Consider the following 24,322-nt stretch of genomic DNA (forward strand, 5'->3'; position numbering starts at 1 on the left):
TCAATAATGATCTTTAATGTCAATATATACAGACCTCCAAAGAAAAATATATTTGTAAAAACTAAACGAAATAAATACAGTATGATACAATTTCCACAATGCCGGTGAAGAAAATCATGACAGTTCATCCCCACTCACAGACCCACAGTCCACCCGTCAGAATTAACACTGTACCAACAAGGTTTTACGTTTTAACCTGTTGCAACATTTTCGTTAAACATTTTTGTTCAATTTAAATCAGCCAAAGAATACAATCGAAAAAGATGCTTTGAAAATCAGAAGGAAAGCGAGAAAAACGAGCGCAGTGGTCCAAAAAACACTGATCTTAAAGAGCAATACTCTGGAAAGCGCTGAACGCAGGAAACATAATCAGTGAAATGAAAAATAAGTACGTGTTTTATTAAACCGAGCACTGAAAGAAAGCTCCACTTCCCACAAACGAAAAAAAGCCAGGCACAGACTTCTCTGATTCTGAATTAGAAACACTGTAAATTTAACGTTTTATTTTTTCCCTTTCTGCACCTCTAGATGTGATTTCACACTTAACGATTTCTGACTAGTCCCAGGCCACGGTCCGACGCAAGATCTCCAGCGCCGATGCCACTTCCGAAGTGCCCGACTTATAACGCTCCTCCCAGGAGCGTCAGCCTTTCCCGGAGATGAAAGATAAAGGGGTGTCGGCGTCTCTGAGCACGGACCGATGGCCCGGGGAAGGGAGGAGCGGATCGTCGCTCGGACGAAAACGTGATGCACAGTTCACTAAAGCAGCTTCGGGTCGGCCGGTCACAGTGAATTGAGGACGGGGGTATGTGTGTGTTTGCGTGTGTGTATGTGAGAGAGAGAGCTGGTGTTTTACCTCAGCTTGTGCGAGGGAGCGCTGAGTTCTAATAGGATGAATAAATAATTTAAAAATATATATACTGTATATTTATATACATCACCAAGGATGCTTGTCAGATCACGTACACAAACATATATGTTATTAGGATTTATTCAAATTTCCCTGGGCCCTGATTGGACAGGCAGCCTCCCTGATGTCAGTGCAGGTTCTGTGGGGGTCTGGAAGGATGAGGGCTGGAGGGGTGGAATGGGGGGGTGGCTGGTTGCAGTGGCAGAGTGAGGAAGGTCACTATAGGTCGGTGGAGGTGAGCTTCTTCATGCTCCTCCGCTGGGCCAGACTGGAAGCTGCCACTGGCTCCAGGATGGGCTGCCCCGACTTGTGGTTCAGCGCAGAGTATGTGGCAGCCATGGCTCCCTGCACGACACACACACACACACACACACACACGGAGACACAGACACACAGCGTCACTCCACTGCACAGCACAAGTGCCCTGTACATTTCAGGCAACATTACAAAGGTAACGTGTAGCTCATTGGGTTAGGGGCCCATGTGCTTAGGTCCGGAAGGCCATTGGCTCGAACCCCATGGCTGACAAGACCCTTAACCAAACTGGCTGCTGGCTCACCTCAAAGTTTCTTCAGTCATACATCGCACTGGATGAAAGTGTGAAGAAAATGAGGAAATGTAACAGGCCACAGGATACACATGGCGTCTGACACCAAAACGTCCCACATGTGTTTATTCACAGAGGGGTCTGGGGAGATCCTGTTTGTTTTTCGAGGTTGATTAATTCGCTTCACTTGTTCATCAGTGTTTTGCCCACAGTTTTGGCACTAGCTCACTTCAAAGTCCCTTTCAGTTGTGGTTATAGTGTCTAATCCAGGTTATTTGTTCATAAAAACTGCATAACAGCCACAGTCCGGTAGCCGGAAACACACAAGGGTCACGACACCACTTATGATGTCACCCTCCCCAGTTCATCTGTTGATTGAAGTTGCACCAGCTTCCTCAGCTCTTTATGCAAACCCCCACCCCCCTCCTACAGCAGTGTTCCAGACCCCCAGTGACACAGGGTGGGGTTCGGACACCCCCGTGCGGCACACTTGCCTTGACCAGGTGCGGTGCATCGTGCCTCATCAGCTGGTAGTGCGGCAGCTGGTCACGGCAGGAGATCCAGGGATGTTTGAGGACCTGCTCCGCGGAATAGCGCTGGTGAGGGTCCACATGCAGCATGTGGGACAGCAGGTCCTGGACGTAGGACACAGGGCACATGGATAAGGGGGACACCACTCAGTAACGGCATCATCCAAACGCGCCTGTGCGTCACTGCAAGGTTGACTGTCACTAAGACGATTTCCTGGCACTTTTCTGGGAAAGATGTCCCCAAAAACAGGTCTCATGGGGACAGCTGCACAACATAAGATTAACAATGCAAAGGTTGTGGGTTTGAATCCCACTGAGTGCATATAAATTGTAAATATTCCCACTATTGTTTTGGATAAAAGCATCAGGTAGATGAATATGCAGGTCAAACATACATTGCTTAAAAATAGGCATTTGTGATGCTAATGATGATTAATGAGGGTGCATCTGTATGTTACTAATAACGGTGCATGGTGTGCGGGGCATACTTTGGAGGTGTCAGACACGCCGTCCCAGTTGCCTCCACTGAGGGAGAATTTCCCGCTGCCGATTCGCTGCAGGATCTCTTCGGGGGTGTCGTTGGGGCCGTTGGCGAAGGGGGTGTACCTTCAGATGAGAGGGCGCCGGTGAGCTCATGCGGGAACCAACGGTACCAATGGATTTCGGAGCAGGCGTGACAACGGGGTGCCAATCATTGGGCTAACTGGTTTTTGCTGACCTTTTAACCAAGAACCTGGCTGAAACTGGTTAGGCTGAACACCTAACATTCACCAGTTAATCACTGGCCATAATTTGTAATGATACGAGTATTGTGGCTGATACTTAAAACATTTACATTTTTTATTTTTCTTAAATTCACTTTCTATGTTGTTTGCGAACGCATGCACTAATACTACAAAGACAAAACTGCACTTTATGCAAGAGTACCTGGCCAATAAATTCCGAATTCTGATTCCGAACATTTCACGAGCTCCCAGTGAGGAATGCCAAAAGATTATGCTTTTAAACCCCTTAAAAACAATGCGTGATTGTGATTAATTACTGATGTCATTACTCTGCAGTTCATTAACAGCCATCGTTCTTGTGTGGAATGCAGGTTGTCGGTCTTATTTTCACTGCCGGTAGCAATTCATGCCGATTGAAAACAAGATGGAAATGAGGGATGGAAAAACTGCTCCATCTTGAGCTCAAGACCCAGAACAGTTAAAGGTTTAGATTCTCCCTGAAGGTGTTCATTCTGTTCCCAGAGCTTCTCCGCAGTGCCTGCCCTGCAGCTCTCCTCATTTGCCACTAGGGGGCACTGCCACATTACACACCGCTCACTGCGCTCCCGCCCACTTTGCATAAGGAGACAGCGTGGCACCATGAAGTAAAGTTCTGGGTGGAGTGACACGACTGTCACTGCTGGGCAGCAAACCGAGGGGGTGGGGGGTTCACACCACTATACATAAGTGAACCAGACGTGACTCATTCACAGAAATCCACATAATCACATCTTTGCCACAATTACACCTCTGAACTGTAATTTACACCCCCATTTTCTCTGCTTTGGATCTGAGAATCAGAATGTATCAAAACATATGTATCAAGCATGGAAGACGACCACCAAACCATCTACCTAGTGTCAGTGTTCACACTTCCTGCACGCATTTCCTCTGCTTAATAGTACCATCCATCTATCTCATGACGGCTTTTCCCGGTCAGGGTCGGGGGGGGTGCTGTCTGGGGCTTATCCCAGACAGCACTAAGCAGGGGTATACCACTCCATCAAAGGCCGTGTACTCATGTAATCATACACTACAGACTGTTTACAACCTAATTGGTTGTTTCTTAACATGTGACACATGCAAAACTCCACCCACAATGGAGGCAGGATATAAGCCCTCCACCCGGAAGGTATGACACTACCCACCGAGATGCCCCGTTTAGTGCCAGTGGGACCTAAATTAAAGGAAGCGACTAAGCATCACATACACTTAGTTTGCTTAGCTCAGCTCAGCATATCTGGCTGAACAGCTAGAGTCTCCACCCCAGAATCACACAGAGAAGCTGTATTTTTACCAACATCCCACTGTTTCAAACTGCAAACTATTACCTGACAACAGTAACGACCTGATCCTGGCAGCATGCAAAATCCTTCCTGAAACGGGAGGTCGGTTTAATTAGTTATCATATAATAATTCGCCATATGCGGGAGAGACGTCTCTCTCTCTCTTTCCTGACCCACAATAAAAAGCGACGGATTTAATATTTGGCGAGACAATCCAGCAAACGGATCAAAGGCTCTGCTCCGAGGGCGCCTTCCATCACGTCCGTTCACCAAAACGCATGCTGCGTATGCACAGCCAATCGCTGATGCGGTTGGAAATGATTCCCGCTTATTTATAAACGAGGGGTTTTCGTCATGGAAACGGGGTGGGAGGCTGGTTTGGGTGGGCAGCGCGGTGTGAATCTAGACGGAAGCCTAACAGCTGCAAACGTCACTCAGCCCATATATGGTAGGTCAAACGCCCCCCCCCTCCCCAAAAGGTAACAGCTGATCTCTCTGCAGAGAAGCGCCCCCTACGTGCCAGGCTACATGTACGCAGATTGCCACTCTCACCCTGCCAGCATGGTGTACAGCAACACCCCGAGACTCCAGATGTCACAGGCGGCATCGTAACCCTGTCTCATCAGGACCTGTGAGCAAAATGGCAGGCGGTTAGCCTCGTGTCACAGAACCGGAACCAGAATCAGAACCACGTTATAAGCCCATAGCGTCTGTATACCGAGGACCTTACAGCATCAGCAGCAGTAACGCACATTTTTAATCACTGTGCGCTTAATGGGCGTAAAGGTCACATTACGCCTCTCAGCGGTGACATTTTCAGACGTGCTCCAAATTCCCGCAGCTGCTCGCTGTGCACCTGCTTTTAACAGACACCCACCCACCCCTCGCAGGCCTTTTACAGTTGTAGCCCCCTTCCCCCACCCCGCACCTCAGGGGCCACGAAGTTGGCCGTGTAGCAGGGCGTGAGCAGCAGGCCGTTCTCGCCCCTCAGCTGCTTGGCGAAGCCGAAGTCGCAGATGCGGATGGAGTCGGGGTTTCCCGAGTCGTCCATGTACAGGATGTTGCTGGGCTTCAGGTCCCGGTGGACCACCTGCAGGCAGGGTGGCATCATGTGACACCTCCAGGACACACAGGACAGCTAAGGATGCTTTCATGGGCTTTCAGGCCATTATCACCTGACGAACGATACCAAACAGTACCACCTCCACCTTCTCCCCCAGCCTAACCCTTCCCCCTCCCATCTCCTCCTCCCTAAACCCCAGACCCCACCTCAAGAGTCTCCTTCGACATCCCCCTCCACCCCAGCCTCCCCCTTCTCCCCCCTCCGCACCCCCTGGCAGTGTAGGTAGTCCACGGTCTTGGCGATGGTGTACAGCACAGCACTGGCCTCCCGCTCGGAGAAGCACTTCTGCCTGAGGATCCTGTCCAGCAGCTCTCCACCTTTCATCAGCTCTGTCACCAGGTACACGAAGCGACCTTCGTCGTATACCTGCCAGGAGAAATGGGGGGGGGGGGGGTTACCATGCCGACCAGGCTAAGCCACACCCACCACCACTCATACACAAAGCTGGCCAAGTGCATGGCTACAACCACAGCCTGGAGGAAAGTGAAAACCTGCCGGACTTCTCCAGGTGCATGTGCTACCCGATGAGCATCACCTGCTCATAATGAGCTAATACATTCACGCTTGTATGTCCTGCGGTCTTTGAATGGGCCGGTTCCGTTATATACTTCACATGTGCCTTTCAAATGTTTCGAAAGGAAAACAGCAGTTAACTTACATCTTTTAGCGTGATTATGTTGGGATGTTGACCATATCGCATGAGGATCTCAGTCTCCTCTGATGGATCTCTCTTACTTTTGTCTATTATCTACAAAAAACAAACAAGCAAACAAATAAATAAAGTACATTGAAGAAGAGAATCAGAATTAGCAATTCTATCCTCAAAGCAATTTTTCTGCATGCCAACCATGACATTACACTGATCGTGTGGAGGCATCAGAAAAGTGGTACTGTGCTGCCCTCTGCTGGCCATTAAAATAAACACACTCAATGTGTGATTCAAGCCGTACAGATGCAGTTAAGAGTCAGAACACTTTTCAAAAACATGATTAATTCATCAAGACCTGGAGATACTGTAGAAAACGAAAAGCAGCAGCCAGTGGGGAGTGCAAACGGCAGGCCAGAACCGACCTGAACACGGGCGCCTAATGTTACCTTGACGGCGAACTCCGTCCCAGTGACCCGGTGGACGCACCGCTTGCAGATGGAGTAGGAGCCGACACCAATATCCTCTTTCAGCTCATATGCCTCCGAGAACTGAGCACTACCTCCGTGCATCTGCTGCAGGAAGAACCCGAATTGGGGGGGGGGTGTTGGGAGGTGGTCCATTGTCATCCACAGTACCGAGCATGAAGCTCCTTTCATAGGCAGATACTAGATACACAGAGACCAAGGACTCACTTTATATATATTAATATTAATATTAATACCATTAGAAGACATGGATCCAAAGTGACTTTCAGAGGGATTTCAAGGGCGCCCCCTGGTGTAGTAAAGGGGGTGGTGCACCGAGAAAGGGGTGAGTCACGTTGAGGCAGCCTACCTGCACGACAGGGAGGAAGCTGACTGGGGGGGCCGGCTTGCTCTCGTCCATGGAGGGGGGCGCCACAAAGCTGAAGCCTTTGAAGAGCTGGTGAGCATTGGCACTGGGTGGCACGCCCGGGGAATCTGCAGGCACCAACAGGGGTGTTTAGCAATGAGCGATCGCACTGTTGTTAGAGTTGCTGCTCTTAGGGTTTCTCTGGAAGTACGGCACCTCCCCTGCACCCCAACCCACCCCCACCTTTGGGAGTCTTGGCGGTGAACTCTGGGTCGAAGCAGAATGTGTCATCTGGCTTCCCTGAGGCCGGTTTGAATGGAGGCTGGATCTCTCTCCTGTACAGCTCCTTTGGTGGTGGTGGGGGGGGGTGCAGAGAGAAACAGCAAGAATGAAAACAAGAAGGACCGACCGAGAGAGAGGGGTGAGGTGGGGGATAGAGGGGAAACGAGAGAGAGAGAAAATGAGAGGGACAGGCAGAAACAGGGGTAAGACAGGGGGCCGGAGAGAGAAATGGATGGAGAGAGAGAGAGGAGAAAGACAATGAGATGGACAGGCAGAAAGGAGTAAGACAGGGGGTCAGAGAGAGAAAGGGAGAAAGAGAGGAAGTGAGAGAGACACACACAGACAGAGAGAGAAAACGGGCCAGGCGGGCAGACAGGAGATGCCAGTTGCCAGTGTCTGCTGTCAGACACACAGAGCTAATTACCCTGCCAACAAACAGCCTTCCATCGATCACTCGGGGCACAGAGGCGGGCACTGGGCCAGCACCCCCACCGTTTGTTAGTCTGCATCCCCCACAAAGCCCCGGCCCCCGTGCTGCCCTAAACCGACACCGACGCGGGGTCAGCCCTCACTGCTGTGGCCGGGGGTGGATGCGGCCTCGGGGGCGAGCGGCTTACTCAGTGCGGGCGTCTCCCCGGCGGGACAGGCGGATTAACCTTGTCCTCTCGGCAGGGGTGGCTTGTCTCGGCTTCACGCTCCAGCGAGTGCCGCTCGCGTCTAAAGGCCACTCGCGGGGCCCATTAGCAGCGCGCGGTCGGAGCTGGCCCGCGGCCCGGCCAGCTGGTGCCCCCGGCACCCGCTCGGCCAGGCGGGTGGGTGGGCAGCGGCCGCTGGCGCGCTCACTCTGGGCCATACGCTTCGCTGCCCAGGGTTTCTGCTCGAACCCGAGTGGACGAGTTACATTTCCCGCACGGGGCACCCTGCGTTCCTGGGGCGTGCTCATTAGCGTGACGTCGGGGGTGTGTGAAGCAAGCCCCTCCTCGCACCCCCACCAACCCCCACTTACGTTCCAGTCTACGGTGGAAAAGAAGGGGTGTCTTTTGATCTCCTCCACGCCATCAGGACCTGCCCCTATTAAAAAATATATAAAAAAATGAAAGTACAACAATAATACTAACAATATACTACTATACTAATAATAATCCTAATAAAAACAACACTACTAATAATATAACAACAACAAAAACAAGCTATAGGGAGCTCACCCTGCTGGACAAAACTGTCACAGAGAGGAGCATATTTAAGTATACACATCCAACAAAAAGTTGTCTGTTTTTGGCTGGGGTGGAGGGCGGTGGGTGCCTTAAATATTCCACAGAGAAGCAGGCAGACACTGGGGATGGGTGTAGAGGTGATCTGCAGGACAGCTTCGCGGTTTTGACACAGGAGCACAAGCATGCTAAAGTGGTCAAATGTTGTCTGCATGTGCCAGTGTAAACTCCCCTTGCGAAGGAGGATGAGGAGGAGCACAGCTGAGGTTCCCCCCCCCCCCCCCCCAATAGGACTGCTGAAGATTTGGAGCTTCGGCAGGCCTTACAAGGAGAGCAGAGTGGGCCAGCATACCTAAGCGATTTGCCGGGTTCCTCTTGAACAGCATTCTTAGGAGGCTCTGTGCTTCGGTGCTCAAAAACTGCGGCATTCCCAGCTTGGCTCTGCGGAAGGGGCCAGATGGGAGACATCACCGTGACAATTATCCGACTTTCCGCTAAGAACAGGATCGGCGCAAGACAGTCATCCGGAGGCTCTGCGCCTGTTACTCTTAAATAAAAACAGCGCAGATCATCTCCAGCGTTCAGATTCATTTTTCACAGTGCCGTTAGTACTCAGGAAATATCCCCGAGTAAAGAAAGGCTGCCTGTCTGGCCCAGATGGAGGATTTGCATGCGGAAGCTGGGATGTGTAAAAGTCAACAGCGTAAATTGTATATACGTTTTAATACTTGTGTCCATTTTATTTAGGTATCCGGTGACGGCAGACGAGGCAGCTTATAAGAGAGGGAGATGGAGGTTATACCGGATTACTGAGCCGAGGATCAGAGGATTAGACTGCAGCCGAACTTACTTGAGGATCATGTTCATGGTCTCGTTGCGGTCTTTCCCTTGGAACGGTAACGTTCCAGTTAGCATTTCAAACTGAGGGAACAGAGAAAAGGAAATGCAGACTGTGAGAAATGTTCGGCAGAAACAGACGGCACATTCATGCTCTGAGGACCATGTGAAAGCGGCAAAATAAACTGAACAGCACCCTCTAGCAGGGTGGCAACTCCAGAGGTGCAAGTGGAGGGGAGGTATTACAGCTGGGTGGAAACCCGCTGGGGAGCAAAGGGCTTGTGGGAGTTTTACCCGCGCAAAAAAATTTCTGAGGGCAGAATAAAAAGTGATTGGTTCAGAGGGATAACCAAATGGATTATAGCGGAGGGGGGTTCAAGCAAATGGAATTTAGAGATCAGTGGTCATTGTTGACACACCACAGCACACAACAGTGAAATGTGTACTCTGCATTTAACCCATATGTGATAATGTGGCATAGCAGGGGGCAGCTAATTCGGCGCCCGGGGAGCAGTGCTTGGGGGGCGGTACCTTCTCAGGGTACCTCAGTGGGCTCTTCCCTACCCAGTAAGCCACCACTGCCCATAGTGGTGCCCACCAGATACCTTGGTCCTGCCTCCTCTACAATCTGACTGATTATCTCTCAGAACCAAATGTATTTTTCTTCCTGCCCTCAGGACATCTCTGTACAAGTGAAACTCCCGAGAGCGAGCAAAGGTGTGAGCGTGGCGGCACTGAATCAACATAAGATTTCGAAAGACAAACTAAGGATATTCCAATATATCCAGTGTATTGTGCATCGCTATTATGAAGATAACGGCAAACCATATTAGGCTTGCAAACACAAACCGAACTTCATTTCTTCCAATGGGAAGCAGGAGTGGGCGGGTTCAGCGGCCAGACGTACCATGAGAACTCCGAGAGACCACCAATCAGCACTTTGGGTGTGTCCTCTTCTGTTGACCACCTCAGGGGCCATGTACTCCACAGTGCCACAGAAAGAGTAGGCTTTCTTATCTTGGTCTACCGACTCTTTACTGAGCCCAAAGTCTGCACAGAAGCAAAGACAGGTGAGGGACATGTAGGCGACATCAACTGGGGGCAAACACCTCAGGCATGATAATGACCGCGACGTAAAAGAGCTTTTAATGCAGAAGTGACCTGGTTTGGCGCTAGATAACTGCTGGTCGTTTTAGAAATGATCGTGTTCGCGAAGCCCATGCGACCACTGTTTTAAATTCATGCTACACGGCTGCTGACAGGACGCATTACAAGAGCAAGCAGCACTGCGGGGGACGCATTACGGCAGAGGCCCACTGTGGCCCCGTTGCCAAGAGGTCCCACGCATTTTCCACTTTCCATTCTCGCGGCTCAGAGAGCATGTGAAACGGAGTGCCACCTTCGCACCCGGGCCGGCTCTATGTCAGCACATCTGACGACTGATGGCTCACGCGAGTCGGTTTGAAGGGAAGGGGAAAAAAAAAAAATGTTCACAGACGCGTTTACGAGATTTACAATGAAATCGTACAGAGAAAAATCCCAGTGAGAGCGAGCACACAAACGAGGTGTTGCGAAGGAAGCCGTTTCCACGACAACAGCATGACAACGTAAACAAACAGAGGAGGAGGAAGAGGAGTAAATACCTGTTAACTTGATATGTCCAGCTTCATCAAGCAAAATGCTGAAAATTAAAATCACATTCTCCAATACAGGTACACAAAATATTTTCCCACAAAATGCACATCAACAGTAAAAGCGGAAATGTTATCTGGGACATTGCTGGTAAGTGGTTCTGACCTACAGTACTTGGTACAGACCCAAATGGATCAAGATCAAGGCTGTATATGAAACTTAAAACATGACTAAGGAGTAAACAGGGAAACTGCAGGCAGATTTACTGATAGAGAATCACACACTGTCTCTAAGCATTATGGGTAGTTTATGTATGTCTGAGAGGGTTTCATAGCTTTGAAACATCGTGTCGACAATTTCTACATTCACTGGCATCAGTACGCTACACCTCATCACGCACAGGAGAGGGACACTGTATGGACATCCTCACTGCCAATCTCAGGGCAAAAACTTGGGGTCTCTGGAAACACTTTGTGTCTCCCATGGAGACCGTTGCCTAGGTTACTGGCGGGGAGATCTTGGGAGATTAAGGGACAAAGGGAAGTGGATACGTTACTTTTCAGGCTTCAGGTCTCTGTAAACAATGCCTAGGTTGTGAAGATGGTCCAATGCAAGGGCCAGCTCTGCAAGGTAGAATTTCACATCCTCCTCTGTAAACATAACCTAATAAGAACTGGACAGATTTACCCTCTGATCTCTGTTCACAGACAAACAAGACAGCATCATAGTCATCATCAACAGCAAGGGGGAATAAAAAACACACTAGCAGAGGGACGGGGGGGGGGGGGGGGGGCAAAAACAGCAAGAGCAATAGCGAGATATTTTTACTTATAATTGCAAGGTCAGGCATGCAATGATTTGCACAGTATCATCGTTTTCTATACTGGCTACAACATGCAGGAACTGTTAGCATATGTTGCACGGTGCTTTAATGCTCCCGGTGAGAGCAGGCTGGCATGGTCAAAGGTGTGTTTCATTTCCGACACTTTCACTGAACACCTTGGTATCTAAACCAAAACACCTACGGCCTTGTTTCCCCTTGGCGCACGGAGCTGAGAATTTCTATGCGCTACGGTTGGGAGTGCGACACCTTCACGTATACGATAAACGGAGAGCAACATATGGGTGCTAGGTCCCCCCCGCTGAGTGCTGAAGGGATGAATGTTTCTCTTGACTTATATAGGCCTGTATGTGTGTATGTTTGGGGGTGGGGGGGCAATCAAGAGAAAGGTCAGCTTACCTCTTTGGATAAGCGGGTAAAGACATCCCCGCCCTTGAGAAAATCCAGTATTAAGTACAGCTTCCCTTCAGTCTGAAAGGCTGCGGGGGACACGGAGTGAGCAAAAGGTTAGCGCCTTGTGAGATTGGGGGGGGCAATCACGCTAACTGATGACCTGTTTGGAACCTGCAGAGGTGTTCAGGGAGATCCAGCATCTAAAAAGTTGAGAGCCAGAGACTTGGATACAGAGTCCACCCCACAACCCCCCGAAAAGCAATGATTGGATGAGGAAGGGGTCATGTGACTCAACTCACCATAGTGCAGCTTCACAATGAAGGGGTGATTGACTTCCACTAGAATGTCCCGCTCCATCTTGGTCCGAACTCGGTCCCTCACTTAAGAAAGGGGGGAAAAAAATGAGTTACAGTTAATACATCTGATGATGGGCGGCATGGTGGTGCAGTGGTTAGTGTGAGTGACTGGTGTGTGGGTGTGCCCTGCTATGGGCTGGCCCCCCATCCTGGGTTGTTCCCTGCCGGGATAGGCTCCGGACCCTCCGCGACCCAGTAGGATAAGCGGTTTGGAAAATGGATAGATGGATATCTGATGATAGGACTATGCATTGGAAATGTGAGCCATACCACATGCAGGTGTTAAAGAAGTAATGTTGAAACTGCTACAGGCTACTGACTTTCCTGTTTTACATGGGTACAATTTGGAGAAGTCCATGAAAACCAGCAGACTGTTATTAATGTGAAACCATATTATTCTGACCAGTACCTATTACCCAGTAGGTACACCACGTGACAGTGACATTACAATAACTTTTAATGAGTATAGAAGTGCAAATATGAGAAAGCAGCTGTATTTGTGGTGATCTAAAACCCAATTCCATTCCAGTGACCAGGCCATTAAAGCAAATGGCCGCTAATGAGGCTTTTCCACTGGCATAGAGGAACCAAGTTGTAGCAGAGCCAAACCGCGAAGGGAGACTAGTTACAGTGCAGTTCTGGCTCGCTTTGGTTTTCCTGGCAAAAACAGAAGAAGGTCGGCTCGGTAAATGCTTTGCCGGATTCGGGGAACAAGTGACGTAAAACCAAAGAGATACTAATTTACTGTTGACGCTAGGGCTGCATGAGATCGCAATTATTTGGCGCATGTGCAATAATCACCAGGACTTTAGATGGGCGAAACATTTGTTTGGATGCCGGCTTCTTGGTACTGTACAAATCTTTACTTGCGCTCACAATTTGGTAAGCAGATTAGTAGTAAACCTAAAATAGATGCGTATTGTGACACTCAAAGCTTAGTAATCTGCATAAATTCCACATAGCTTTACGTATATTAAATTCGGTCAGCACGCCATATGTTATAGTTTTGGTAAATCATGGAAGCAATAAGCACTGCGATAAGTGGCGGTGAAGAAAGGGGCAGCTCAGCAACCACGTCATCTTTAGAAAAAGGCGGTATAGTAGGTAAACAAGGTAAAAAGACATCAGTGGTGTGGTGGTACTTTTAAAGTCACATTTAAAGACATTTATTAAACATAAAGATATTATTTATACAGATTGCTAACTTTGGGTGTCATGATATGCTTCTCGTTAATATTTTAGGGACACCACTTCTCTGCTTACCAAATTGTGGGCATAAGTAAGCGTCTGCATAGCAACAAAAAGCCAAAAGAAGAAGGAATTTACAAATGAGAGGAGGCCAAAAAAAAACCCAGCATCTGGATAAATGTTTACACCAGTCGTCTAAAGCCCTGGTGATTATTGTACATGCACCACACAATCGTGATATGATATTGTACAGCCCTATCACACGGCGTACATCATGATTTACTATGTGCTAATTTACGCCAGCAAGTCTGTGAGAATTAGTCTAATGTTAGCGCCAAATGCTAACGGAATTAGCATTCGATTGCATAATTTTGCATCATGAATCCATTCTGTTCAGCTGTTCTACTGCACTTTTTTAAGCAGGTGGCTGGAAATTTTCAAGTTACAAGTTATCAGTAAGGCATCAATATATTGTGATGTGTGATACTATTAATAAATAATATACAGAACATGCCCCTTTTTCCCATATAATCCAAGCTTATTGATGCAGATCACTGATCACTGGTATCTCCTTGCATTCCAACCAATCAGTTGGTGGCGATGCAACCAGCTTGGTTTGGTCCTGCTTTCGGCTCAGGTAGTAAGCAGGGCGTGTCAGTGTAGGTTTGGTTTGGGTACAGCTCGGATAATTACAATGGAGTTTGCGGTACCGTGTGGTTCTTGGTGGCAGTGGAAAAGGTCCACACGAGAAAATCACGGTAGCTAAGGCATGACCACGACTATAAGCATGGAAGGCTGAAGTAAAGTCATAAGCACTTCCTTTCATCTTCCATTTGCTAATGGATAATGCTATATGCTATATGCTAACGGCAAACAAGGCAGACCCTAAACGAGGAGTGGTTGCCTCAAATTTGTTGAAATGTTCATCGTCATTAATCTGTCATGTTTCTTACAATGCATACAGAAAAACCACAATAAAACATTTAGCTGCTGCCCAAACGTCACCTTTTAAAGAAGCTTTTTTCAATACTTTCATGGCGTATAGCTGCCCGGCGTCTGGGCCCACCATCTTCCGAACAAGGAATACCTGAGGAGGGCAAGGAAAACCACTCTCGATAAATCATTTTCACTCTTTTCATACACCTTCACACAATCTCAGTCACACTGAGGGCTCCTTTGGAATATACAAGCCTGCACTTTTGCTATTCAGTAACTCGCATGTAATGACGTGGTAAGCAGTTATTTGGCTGTTATTGATCTTGTGCGAAATGTCAAAATCCAGGCCCGGTGTACGTCCCTTCACTGTCCTCACACTTCTGAAGAAACCGCAACATTTAACTTTAAGGGGTGATAGCTGTGACGTAACGAAACAGTAAGAGATGCGTTAGCACAGCTAGCATGAATTAGCATGGCACTTAGCAAAGTTCACAAAAGCTTCTCTGTCCGTATAGGTTTAATGTGGAGGTTCTGGAAAAGCGTGTGATGAAGCTAGCGTGCTAACACGCACCGAGCTGCATAGTTTGCATAACTCCAAGTGCTGTCCTGCACATTTCCCTGCCATAAATGGGTGTGTGGACAGTGAGGCTGAGAACAGGCCAAGGGCATGCTAATCACTGTAGCGCCATTGTCTAAGGGTTTAATTGGCAGAAAAATAGCTGAAGTCGGCACTGAAGGTGTGTCTGTGAGGTACCAGCAGAGTGGCCGAGAGCAAGTTGGCGTGCAGATCAGGAACTGTTGCCACAAAGTTGCAGGTTTGATTCTACTGACATTCCACTGACCTGTCATTACAGTACTAAGCTTAATTCGTGGCCAGCTGTGAACCTGTGTGAATCATAATCTCCCCTGACTCGGCAGAAGACATTAAATCGGGCTTAAAGGGTACATTTGCGTATATCCGTTTACTCCTCATTTGACTTATACATTTCTAAACCTATTTTTACATTTACGAGCTGAAAATGCATTTATCAGTAGAATTTCCTTCATATGCTAATAATTAAACATTTTGCTTAGTTTCCATTACTTTTAAATTGTGTTCTATTGCTGCAATTTCAAGCAACGTCATTTAGAATTAAAACCATGCATTGTTTTGCTACTGTGATTTGCCTTGTAGGCAACTACATGTGCGGTTAAAAATTAACACTTCTGACCAATCGGATTCAAGAATTCAACAGCGCAGCTCGACAAACTGCGACAGAAGCAGCAAAGCAGCCACAGAGACCAACCTTCCCGAAGGAGCCCTGACCGAGGACCTTCAGCAGCTCGAACTGGGACGAGTCGGCTTTCTCGCAACCTTCCTTTACATGGTGGGTGATGGGGATCTCCTTGTAGGCACCGTCTTCCTGGAGAGAGAGGTCCCAAAGCCACTGTAAGCCTCTTTCCAGAACATACAGATACACACGCTCCTCAATGTTTCACATGCAGGCAGAATGTCCAGAATGGGGCGTCTTCACAGCCAATCACGACCCTCTACTAGATACTAGCGGTTGGAAGATGGACATATGGATGGATTTCATAACCAATCGGTGGGACAGAAGTGCTTCCATCTGGGGAAAACGGCACAGCCAATAACCCGTCTTTAAACATAAGCTGCTCCGCCCCCCCTTCTGTTGTATAACTTCCCTGTACCGGTTCCGGAGGTGAACAGTCTGATAAAATAAATAAATGACAAATAAATCCTCCAGACGAGGACAGACAGGAAGAGCGGTGGGGAGCCTGGAACCTGACCGAGGACCTGGCTGGAGGTCACGGCCCCACTGACGGCACGGGGGGGTGAATACAGACTGCCTGCATTATTAATCACAGGCAGATATGTCGCTGCTGGGAGAGCAAGCCACAGCCATGGAGGAACCCTGGTCTTCAAAGACTCGCTAATCAGCTTAGCTGGGCGTAGGCCGGGCCCACAGCGCGCGACTGCTGGAATCACCCGCCGGCACCAGCAGCAGTGGGGCACGTACCGCGGTTGGGGGGGGCTGTTATATACGGCCTAATAAAATGCAGCACAGAGGGCAGACGGAACCTAAAGGCTCACTGCCACCCAGCTCGTGGTGAAAGGGGGATGAGAGTCCAGCCCAGTGTCCAGAAGAGAGAGGAGTGCCCTCAAAGAACCTCTCAGGAAGATGCACTATATATACACTCAGTGGCCATTTTATTGCATACAACTATGCTGTAGCAGGAAGGACCCATATTTGTAAATGATTCAAACACAGATTAGGTGCCCATTCAGAGAAGCTTTCCTGCTCTCCGCTCCTTCTACTTCTCCCGATTTCAACTTTATATTTTTTACTGCCCCTGACAGCGCGTTACATTTTTTGTTCACTTGATGCTGGAACCACCAAACTACATTCAAAAATCACTAAGATCAAACGCGTTCTAATACCTGGCAGCATGGTATCTGAACTTCTTGGTCCTCACTGCATGCTGTATTCATCCTGCTGCAGCCACATGATTGGAGGAACAGGCACGCTTTGTATCAAAACCTGATGAATGTTTGTTTACTCGTAATTCTGAGGTTTTGCAAGTCAAACTCAATAATAAAACAAGACAGATGATGTCAGATAAAAAAACCCGCTGCCTTTAGACTTGAAAAATTGGCTGGAAGTAAGAGCCGCATTGATCTTTCCACACACAAAAACCAACGGCTGCTAGACTCCGCCCTGCTGTGAGATGGGGTGGGTGTCATCAGTGATGTCACCCTGTCAGGTCAAAGGTCGGCAGTCACCCTCTTCTAGCGGGAAAACTGGCTGCTTAGATGGCAGGGTTCAGATGTTAAACTGGAGAGAGAGCGGGATGTCCGTCCATTAACCTACGGCAGTGATGACGCACCCAGGCCACAGGGGGGGCGTGTCGGGGAGCTCGCTTGTGTACTCACACAGTGTGGGAGAGGGTCTCCCTCCTCCATCGGCTCGTCCATGACTGGGTGCCCATTCACCTATGAAAATATCACAGGGGTGTGTCAACGGACACAGGACGAAACACGCCATAGAAGGGGGGGGGGGTTTAAGAAAATAATACATTTACAAAGCAGAGAGATTTACATTTCCAGAGAACGTAGGATTAGCCAATCCCCGCAGCAACTGGGGGTTAAGGGGCAGTGAAATCACTCTGCCGATTCCAGGATTTGAACAGCATCCTAAACCACCGTGAGGGAGCAAAAATGTAGACTGTCTGGAAGGGAACTCGGGGGGAACAAAAACATGGACCGACTGTGGGTCCCCGAGGACCGGACTGGGAAACACTGCTCTGATTCTTGTGGAAAGCTGATCTTTAGATTTTTTTTAGATTTTAGATTTTTTTTAGTGGAAAAATGTAACATGAGAATGCTAAGCATTTGTGTAATTTTTTCCATTTTATCGCATATTTTCGTTTTCTCATGACGCACATAGAATGCTCAGAGGGGTAAAATATTTTTATGCACCGGTTAAATGGGGCAATTAAAATACCTCGCCCGGGGGGTGTTGAGGCAGAGGCAGGGGAGCCAGCTGTGACCGCAGCAGAGTGGTGGTGCGAGAGGCTGCAGGATGCGTCTGAAGGTCAGGGTCACCAGAGTTCAGGCGGTCATGTGCCCATACGTGTGGAGGGGACAGCTTAGGGTCCTCCAACACACACACACACACACACGCTTGTACCATCCATACACTACACAAGCCAAAGTCTTCACGTCGAATACCGGTTGTTGGTGGGTATCTGGTGTGTAAATTCAATCAAACTGCAAACTTACTTTGGATAAAGCATAAAAAATGTAATACAACCGACAAGACAGGGTCAGAGTCGCAGGAGAGATTGGGGATTAAGGGCTGAGCTCCAGGACACAACAGCAAAATCAGTCTACTGACCCCAGAATTTGAACCAGTGACCATTCCATCGCACCACAGCCTCCGAACCGGGAAAGCTACACATACAGCCGCAATGACAGACAGAAATGCATTACAGCCAACAAAAAGTGCATAAATGTCATAGATCAAATCAGGAGCAATTCTATGGGGGGGGGGGGGGGGGGTGACCCATAAGCAACATGGGTCAAAATCAGTAAACGGGTTCAGGGATACAAGGCAACTTTCTTTGTGTGTTACATGAAATTCTTGCTTGTGATACATGCACCCCATACAGACTGAGTAAACTGTATGTTTATATACGCGCAGACACACAGACACACAAGCACATGTGACATCATTCATAACATCGACGTTACAACCGGAGTCAGCCGGAAGAGGGCAAAGGAAAGCGTGCCTCACATCCTGAGGAGCCTTGATAGGCTATCGGGCATTGGGCTCAAACCACAGCTCTTCCTTATTTCCTAACCCCCCCGCCACAACTTCATCCTGGCTCTTCCTGGGAAGGACCCCCCCCCCCCATTAACAGTCCAGTCCCACCCCACAGCAGGGATGCACATCGAGACCACGCCCACACCCCCCCACCCACGTCTGGCTACACTTCCTGTCCGCTTGCTCTCACGCGAGTGAGTGCCATCGCTCCTTTGGTGAGTCAAGTATCCAACACCTCCTCCCCCCTCCCATCCGAAAACTGTACTGGCAAGCAGGAAGAGGCAGGAGAGGATGAGCAACAGAGCAGTTAAAAAAAGCAGCAGCGTGTAAATGTCACCGCCGTCATCCTCAAGCTGGGTCTTTTTAGATTAATTAATAACGTCTCGCTCGTTTGCCGATGAGGAGGCCTGGTGGCTCCTTGCCGAAGGGGGCCTTTCAGGACCCCGGGGCAACTGAAGCCAGACAGATCCCGACACCTCAGGCCTGAGCCCAGGAGTGCTGGTACACCGAGTGGCGTTTTTCCCCCCCACGCCTGAGAATATTCCATGCTTCAATAGATGTGTTAGCTAGACTGTACATGTCTGGTATCAGCCTCTACTCAGACTTCCTTTAGGAGAACGCAGTCTTTGTCTTCCAAGACCTCTTTCCACCATCAAAAAAAAAAAAAAAGACCCCAGAGTTCTGTAGCATGCATTAGGTGACTTCACAGCTCCTGCACACGGAAACAGGCAGGTGGAGCCAGCGCGACTCTGCTCAGGCACCGGATCTGCCATCCTAAAAAAAGCCCGCACGCATGTCATCGCGGCATCGGCCCACAGAAATTCACAGAGGCTCAGAACTTCCAGATGGTCCCTGGGCTTATAAACGAAATCCTGTCTCCGAGACCCGAGCTGGTGGCGCCTTTGTCTAAACCTCGACTGCTGACACTTCTTACGACCACGTATCCTCTGAAATCCCTCACGCTGTACTCCTACAAGACCCGCTCCGCGTCTCCTCTCCGTGTTCCCCGGGCGACGCTGCGGCCTACCGCCCGAGAAGCTTCCGGAAGCGGCACGCGGGCACACGTTCAGACGGGGGTTCTGGCGGTTCCGCTGATCTACTTCTCTCGGTTCCCTGAGCCTTTCGGTACCACTTCCTTAGCACCCGCCACACACAAATAGTATCGAGAGGAACTGCTGCATCTCCTCTTCTCCACCTGAAACGGATGTTAGAAAGAACATTTTTTTTTTATATATATTCTCTATTTATATCAAGCTGAAGCTTTGTGGCATATAAGTCAGGAAGGCTTTGGGCCAGAGTGCAGGGCAAGACAGCAATACCACAGAAGCTGGGATTGGGGACCTTGCTCAGGGGACTAGCCGTGATTTATAACAACTCTGCCAGACACAAGATTTCAACCCCCAAGGTCTCACACAGACACAAATCTCTTCGCTACTGAGCCACACATACATCCACATTTTTGGAACGTCTAAGTCTATATGACTGTTCCCAAAATATACCTTTTTCGAAGTCTGAGCTTTGGACTACTGTAAAAATATTCACCTATATAAACAGAGGAAAAGTACCGACATCATATTCATGTCTTGCTATTCCATCCATCCATCTTCCATAACCACTTATGCTCCACAGGGCTGTGGGGAGCCTGGAATCCAACCTAGAAAGCACCAGGTACGAGGTAGGGGACCCCCCCTGATGAGACGCTGCTGTACCGACGGAGTCTAATTGCCTCACTCCATTTCTAATCTACTGAATCATCATTCCTTTTCCAGAAATCACTGGGTCGAAGCTACTGGAGATACAGGATAGAGGCACCAGGCAGGAAAAACTCCCACAACGCACCATTAGAATTACAGATTTCCATGGTCATGCTCGTGGACCTTCACCGTCATTCCCAATCCACGTTTCCGATTCGCACATAAGAGGATCGCTACGATACAATCAAGCAGGGTTCCATGCAGGCGCACACCAACACCTCTACCACCTCCTTCACAGCTCATACCTTCGCTGCCGTGGTCGTGCGCCCTCTCCAACAATTACTCACCAACCTCACAGGATGCGCGAGGGAGAGAACCTTCCGGACATGCTCTGCTTTATGTTTTTCACCCCGATTCCGTTTTGAACCATTTTACAATATTACTCCGCCAATCAATTTAAAGTATTCTGCCTGGTACCAAGACAGGATGACTCATAGCGTTTATCATGAGTCCTGGGGGGGGGGGGGGGGGGGGGGAGTGGTGATGCAGGAGGGCTGGACAGCTTTACTGTTTTAGCCAACATATCACACAAAGCCATGTTCCCTCTAACACAAGCCTTTCATAATAGGTCATACAATTCTTGAACATGGAATTTAAACATGTTATTTAAATGCAAAACGCTACATTTTGAATATATCTATAAGCACATATTTTTTATTAATAAAAATGATGCCCTACTTTCCCCAATAACACTACATATTAATGATTTTATATCTGTCTACACCTATTTTATTTTTCATATCATACCATCCTGTAGCAGCACAAGTCTAAAAACGAAGACAATAACTTGTAATCCTTCACAAAAGATAACAGACCTCAATAAGATCAGAAAGGAAATGGCCATATTTATACATATATGCATACAGGCCTATATTAAGCTGGTACAGTTATCTTCCCGGAAGCCTCTCAGAAACACACACTTGCAGAATTAGACAAAAATATATATTTAAAAAAAATCTAACCTAACAGCAGAGGGCTGCTTCTCACCACATGAGTAATGGCGCTTTCGCAGCAACCGTTCCTCAAACCTACACAGCACCCCTGACTCACGTCCACACTGACCGCCAGAATGTGTCAGCGGCCAGCCGGCTCGGCGGCAGAAGGCGGCGCCCCCTCGCCGGGAGAGGAGCCGGCCGGTGCGGTCTGAAACTGCAAGGGACGAGAGAGCATTACTGCGGGGAGGGTCTTTTAGCAAGGGGGGGGGGGGACATTCTCCAAATCTTCCTGCAAGTCATCTGGCAAATTTCCTCATTTTTTTTATAGTTCTCTTTCGCTACAACCACATGCTTTAGTGTCGTTAAGTTTCTGCGGATCCTTTGTGCTCCCGCGAGCTCTTCTCCGTATGGGACGACGGGGACGGGGGGGCTGCGAGGTGCGGACAATGCCGACCTTTAGGCCTGAGCCACCGTCCAGGGACCGTCAACCGGCTCATTGTCGTGCCCCCACCCCCGGCCCGCCGCCTTTGTTCCGTGTCAGCACGCAGCCCTTTGTCTCGTCAGCAGAAACTGAAGCGGAGAGGCGGCTTTCAAACGAGCCGGTGACCGGACGGCAAATCCCTGCCTCGAGAAACGCACCGGCAGCGGCGCACAATGGCCCGTCGGAATACGCGTATCAGCTTCACATTATTAACCCCGGTTCAGTCGAGAATTTAGCAAAACGCGACTGTTTCAATGAACAACTTAAGCGACTGTTGCGGGAAAGGCAAAGAAGTTGAACAGCGCCCAGTGTCCCGAAACCACGGCGCAAATGCCGAATACTGAATGGAAAGTTAAAGGTCAGCACTTAAAAAGGCAGGAATAAAAGCACAGATTTTAAACACCACCTCCCCAACCAAATATATCACTAAATTCGTTGAAATAACTCTAGAGATCCCTGCAGTCGTTTTGTTAATAAAAAACAGCGGATGCTGGGATGGGTCAGTCAATAACATTAATTAAACCACGAGTGAAAACGCAGATCCCTTTTCCGTGGGGTCGTGAAAATGCGCGTCCGGCGTGATGGCATCTCGCACGGCCGCACCTGCCCGTTCTGGGTGGCTCAAACCTTGCACTGTATCCAAAATATTTTCAAGGACAAAAAAGCAAATAATTAATAGACCACATCCTAGGTCGGCGTGAAAACAGAAAATAACAGACGTACACCGTTGAATTAAACGCAATGGAAGTGCCATTTGGCTTTCTAATACCATTTAACCTAATAAGATATTGAACGGATTATAAAGAAACAGGAAACTTAACTTTGATTCTTCTATCCACAACGGCATGAAAGATTCCCCCGATACAACAATTAGTGCATTTACTCAATCTAATTGTCATCACCAATTCTTATTTCTTTCAGTGCAATCAGACCATAAATCAAATATATGACACCTTATATTATAATCGCATCCAAGGTGAAAATTTCACATTATGAATTTGAAATACGATACTTATTAAATCCACAAGAGAGAGCACACAGCCAGTTTGCGCAGTTGCAAAAATAAGCTTGACAGAAAGTGACCAAGACAATACGACCAGATGTATTTCAAATATCCCCCGACTGTTACTTATCATACAAAACGGACATTAAAGACAAGAAAATAAAACTTCTCCGCACTACGCAGGCCAGGCTTGCCAACTCGTGCCGTGACGGGTTTAAATGCGCGTACACACATAGGCTACACATAACACATCCTCATTACACAGTAATACACAGAAGTTGCGGCAATCGACAGAACCTCATTTATAAAATGGGACGTATTGTTACTAATGCGATCGCTACATACCTCACCAGTAACGGTATGCACCTCCATTTTGTGCCAGCAATCTTGCGATTGGGAAAAAGGCATCGTGCAATCAGACTAGTCCATTATTTCACACTGCAGTTTTTTTTCCATTGCACAAACCGGCTGGGTTAAAAAAGCCCTCGTTCTTCAACCAAAGAGTGAATTTATAGCTTGTATCCCGGACTTCGTAGAGGCGTGTAGGGCGCCGCTGTCACCCCGTCCCCCAGCCCCTGCTCCTTATAAATTGAGAGACTCCGATATATCCCTATAGATGTGAATATGGCCGCCGCAGATTACCTGAACAGCATGGAAACTGAATACATGCCGACGTAGCTCTGACGCAGTAAATTAAGGATTTCCCCCCATCCCAGTAGCACAAAACAAAAAACCCGGAAAATAAAATAAAACAGAAATAAATACAGCAACGTGGCCGCTTGAGGGGTAGAAACGCGATATACACACCCGACTGTGTTGTGAGTGAGACAGACGTCTTTCTGGTGTGTTTTGCATGGGGAAATAAAAAAAGCTGGGAGGTTTTAATCGCAGTGGATATTTGCAGACCTGAAGTCATCACGCCGACTGTGAACGCAGAAGGTGCACAAGAGGGGGCGCACCGGCTTTGAAAATGATTACAGGGAAATTACATAACCCGCACTGCATTACTCACTCTGTTTACTTACTCTGCGATCAAGACCCCTTGCCATCATCATTTTTAGTTACTTACCGTCTCATACCTAAAATCTTAATTAACGCATATGGTTTGTAGTTTTATGGGCGGTAAATCATGATTTTGACTCTTTTGATGTCTGTTTAGGATGTTGCATTCTCTCAAATGTGACTTATTTTGAGTCATCACGGAGAAACAAAATATTATTGTGCGCGCGGGGGGATTAATGAATCATGTTTTGGCTTGTTGTCGCAATTGTAACACGGTACTTATACAGGACTGACCAATTTATTAGCTATGCCATGCTAGTCAGAACTGCCTTAATTTTTCGTGGTAGAGGTTCAACAAGGTGCTCGAAACATTCCTGAGACACTGGTCCATGTTGACATATCATCACGCAGTTACTGCGGATTTGTCGGCTGTATCTTCATGATGCGAATCTCCCGTTCTACCACATCCCGTAGGTGCTCTGTTGGATTGAGATCTGGTGACTGTG

The 24,322-nt window shown here is 48.3% G+C and overlaps 1 protein-coding gene across 3 annotated transcripts; it reads right to left on the reverse strand.

Moving 5' to 3' along the window:
* On the reverse strand, positions 1-23,735 carry LOC125750650 (ribosomal protein S6 kinase alpha-6-like). Of its 3 annotated transcripts, none has more exons than XM_049028798.1 (22): positions 23,622-23,735; positions 17,249-17,308; positions 15,603-15,719; positions 14,386-14,467; positions 12,136-12,216; positions 11,843-11,922; positions 11,159-11,265; positions 10,614-10,651; positions 9,878-10,020; positions 8,984-9,054; positions 8,486-8,574; positions 7,929-7,993; positions 6,884-6,986; positions 6,644-6,768; positions 6,256-6,381; positions 5,819-5,908; positions 5,368-5,526; positions 4,966-5,127; positions 4,590-4,666; positions 2,476-2,593; positions 1,948-2,092; positions 1-1,251 (listed from the first exon to the last, which is right to left on the reverse strand). In XM_049028798.1, exons 1-22 carry the CDS (start codon positions 23,667-23,669, stop codon positions 1,130-1,132), a joined length of 2,208 nt encoding a protein of 735 aa, XP_048884755.1. In that variant the 5' UTR covers positions 23,670-23,735; the 3' UTR covers positions 1-1,129. The 3 variants fall into 3 exon arrangements, with proteins under 3 accessions (XP_048884755.1, XP_048884754.1, XP_048884753.1); XM_049028797.1 differs by lacking the exon at positions 23,622-23,735 and adding an exon at positions 23,160-23,602 and having other exon boundaries at positions 6,256-6,378; XM_049028796.1 differs by lacking the exon at positions 23,622-23,735 and adding an exon at positions 23,160-23,601.
* Between the last annotated feature and the right edge of the window lie 587 nt (positions 23,736-24,322).

The sequence above is a fragment of the Brienomyrus brachyistius genome, chromosome 10, assembly GCF_023856365.1.
Source record: "Brienomyrus brachyistius isolate T26 chromosome 10, BBRACH_0.4, whole genome shotgun sequence".
Lineage (NCBI taxonomy): Eukaryota > Metazoa > Chordata > Actinopteri > Osteoglossiformes > Mormyridae > Brienomyrus > Brienomyrus brachyistius.

Excerpts from the sequence above, each read along its gene's own strand:
- LOC125750650 (XM_049028796.1), bottom strand. The coding sequence starts at position 23,222 with ATGCCTTTTTCCCAATCGCAAGATTGCTGGCACAAAATGGAGGTGCAT. Across the intron at positions 9,055-9,877 it reads GGTCTCTCGGAGTTCTCATG|TTTGAAATGCTAACTGGAAC; the intron begins GTACGTCTGGCC and ends CTGTTCCCTCAG. Across the intron at positions 8,575-8,983 it reads ACCATGAACATGATCCTCAA|AGCCAAGCTGGGAATGCCGC; the intron begins GTAAGTTCGGCT and ends CCCCTTCCGCAG.